The sequence below is a fragment of the Centruroides sculpturatus genome, unplaced genomic scaffold (assembly GCF_000671375.1).
Source record: "Centruroides sculpturatus isolate CEXI.00-Female unplaced genomic scaffold, Cexi_2.0 scaffold5482, whole genome shotgun sequence".
NCBI lineage: Eukaryota > Metazoa > Arthropoda > Arachnida > Scorpiones > Buthidae > Centruroides > Centruroides sculpturatus.
The window spans coordinates 1-2,915 of NW_019389944.1; the positions used below are offsets into that span (position 1 = coordinate 1).

At 28.6% G+C, this 2,915-nt stretch overlaps 1 protein-coding gene across 1 annotated transcript; it reads right to left on the reverse strand.

The window, feature by feature from the left end:
* Positions 1 to 382: 382 nt before the first annotated feature.
* LOC111617386 (erythroid differentiation-related factor 1-like) lies at positions 383 to 1,489 on the reverse strand. Its single transcript, XM_023358684.1, has 3 exons — positions 1,254 to 1,489; positions 605 to 668; positions 383 to 526 (listed from the first exon to the last, which is right to left on the reverse strand). Exons 1-3 carry the CDS (start codon positions 1,376 to 1,378, stop codon positions 398 to 400), a joined length of 318 nt encoding a protein of 105 aa, XP_023214452.1. The 5' UTR covers positions 1,379 to 1,489; the 3' UTR covers positions 383 to 397.
* Positions 1,490 to 2,915: the final 1,426 nt, after the last annotated feature.

The following is a 2,915-nucleotide window of genomic DNA, read 5'->3' on the forward strand; positions in this document are numbered from 1 at the left end:
ATTATTATGCTTACAATCACTTAATAAAATTGTTTTTTTTTATATAGGTTTCAATAATTTCAAAGCCCTTTACAATTTTTTAAAGTATAATTATAAGGCATAAATGATATAATTTAAGCTCAAAAAATCAGTTAAATAAATTTGTTTTAAAATTGACTTTTTGAAAATGTCTATAAAATTTTGCTTCACATAATTTAAAACTCTAACTTCTTTTCTTTATCTATTTCTAGAAAAATAACTTGATTGTATAACTTTAGATCTTTCAAAATTTATTATTATAGATTTCTAAACAATTTTATTTTGAAAATTTAGTAACTTTTCTAGAAAGTAACATTATCACGTCATACAAAGAGCACAAATGTAAGATTTCTAATTAATTCTATAAAGCAATAAAAATTTATACCTGAGCTCTGAGTAGATGACTATGAACATCGAATTCATCTAATAATAATGTTTTACCAATGCAATGAACCATCATGCTGATATGTGACTTACTATATGGAATCTTCAATAATTTTTTGATATTCTGTAAAGTTTTAAAAATATTTAACTAAATATTCTAAGATCAAATTAATTAATTTATGACTGTATCAAAATTTCATACCTCTGAATCTGATATAACATCTACTTCTCCTACACAGTCTGGAAAATTATGCGCTAGATGAAAACTAAAAATACAAATTTAAAAATTATTGCAACAGCCGCATTCAGTTTCAAAATTTTTATTCTTGTGTAAACTGTTTCTGGATTTTTATACAGTAATACCCCAAATTTATGCGATAGGTGGGACCGAGTGATAACCACGTAAGTCGAATTCGCGTAAGTCGGGGTATAATTTTGTAATTTGTGTAAAATCCATATCAGACATATGTAAGCTAATAAATGTTCTCATTAATCTTATCTCGTCTTTTGATTCGTTCCCGGTTACAAGAAATTACCACATAGAGTCTCTCAAGTCTCTGTAAATATAACAAACACAGAAATAAATAACATAAAAAAAATTGTAGCTATGTGTCGATTCCGCGCGACACGTCCAAATATATAAGCTAAACAATAGTATGAGGGGAGTGAGTAATCAAGAGTTGCGTGACGCTCAAACAAAAGATGAATTGACGAGATTCGAAAATTGCGTAACTTCGGGTTTGCATAAGTCGGGGTAGCGTAAGTCGAGGTATTACTGTACTTTAAATATTGGTTTGCATATCTTATCTCAGATTTAAAAAATATATTATACTACGTTATTTCTGTTTTACCTGGAAAATGTTGTAGAATGGCTTCTTGGGTAAGCCCAACGTCCCCATCGTCCCTTCCATTTAGCCTGGCTTCTAAGCCAATTTGATGGTGGTTGATTCAGATCAGTATTGCTGCTCAATTCCATATAACGAGCGGGTGAATCTACAGCTGAGCATTTTACTACTGCCGTTGATTTCACATCTACACATATTTCTGATATGTCCTCGGAATGTGTAGTGATGCTTTCCTATAATATTTATATAAAATTTAAATATTTTACTTAATTTTATTAATATTATTATTAATTTATTTATTTAGAAAATTCAAAAGAAAAAAATTCAGTAAATATTTTACATTTGTTAAATTTAAAATACATTTTATTAATTATAAGCTTTATTATTAAAGTGTAATGACAACATTATTTACTTTATATCACTGTATTTAATCAAACTTAATTTATTTTTTTGTCTTTTTTCACTCTAACAAGAATGATTTTAACCATAGAATCATCAATTTGGCCAAAATTTACGTATACAAAAAAGTACATCTTAAATGAATTAATTAAATACCTAAAAGACAGATTACATCTCTGAAATATTCACAAAAAAATCAAATATGCATTAATTACTTAAAGCCTATTAACCCAGCATTTCGTAATATCCATTAATCCAACATGCTCAAGATTTATCAAAGCTCAAGAAAGGAAATAGGACTATGTGGTTATGAAAATACTTGCATTATAATAAAGAGGAAAAAGCTAGGTTCTGAACTTTCTACAAAAATAAAATCATATTACATATAGAGCCCAGTTATAAATACAGTAGCGCCTTGTGCCTTGAATTTAATTCATTTCAGGAAGCCATACAAACTGAATTGTTTTAGATCTTAACAAGTTTTACCCATTTAATATAAAGTGAATTAATCCATTCCCAGACTCTAAACAAATACCCATTTCAATACACTAAATTAAACAATAAATACACCACTAACTTCTTAAACATTTAAACATGATTGCAGATTCATCACACATGTACCACTTTCATGCTTTCACAATAAGTTCCTTGTCCTTTTTTCACCTCAACTGTCAATACCAGAGCCTCATCTTAGGCTTTGTTGCACTCTTCTTGAATGCCATAGTTACTAGGTAGAGGTTATAAATATATATAAAACACACCAAAAATAAAGCTGAAAAAGCACTGAAAATACAAAAGATGCTTTCACAGCAAGACAGAGAGAAGACTTGAGCACAAAACAGATGGCATTTATGCAGCGAGTATATTTTTTCACTGTCCCTGCAATGTATGTAACATGTTTACAAATTTCCTGATTATGTGACAGATGTTTAGTATGGCAGCTTTCTGCAATGTATGTTTCTAGACTTTATATAAGAGTGTGTAATATGCCTGTGCAAGAAAGGACTAGAATAATAAGTACCTCATCCAGTTTACACAGATGCTTTACTTTGTTGAGAAGTTCTGAGTATTTATTCAATTTCTTTAGTGTAGACATTTTGCATGTTGTGGGTGTTTAGTATAGCTTTATTATTATACAGGGTTTCCCATAAATTATCCACCATTTTTTCTTGTGTAACTTTTCTACCATATAACTTTCTTAAAATTAATATTGTTTAATTCTGACATCTACCATTTAAACAATCATTTATCATATTTTTAAATAATTTT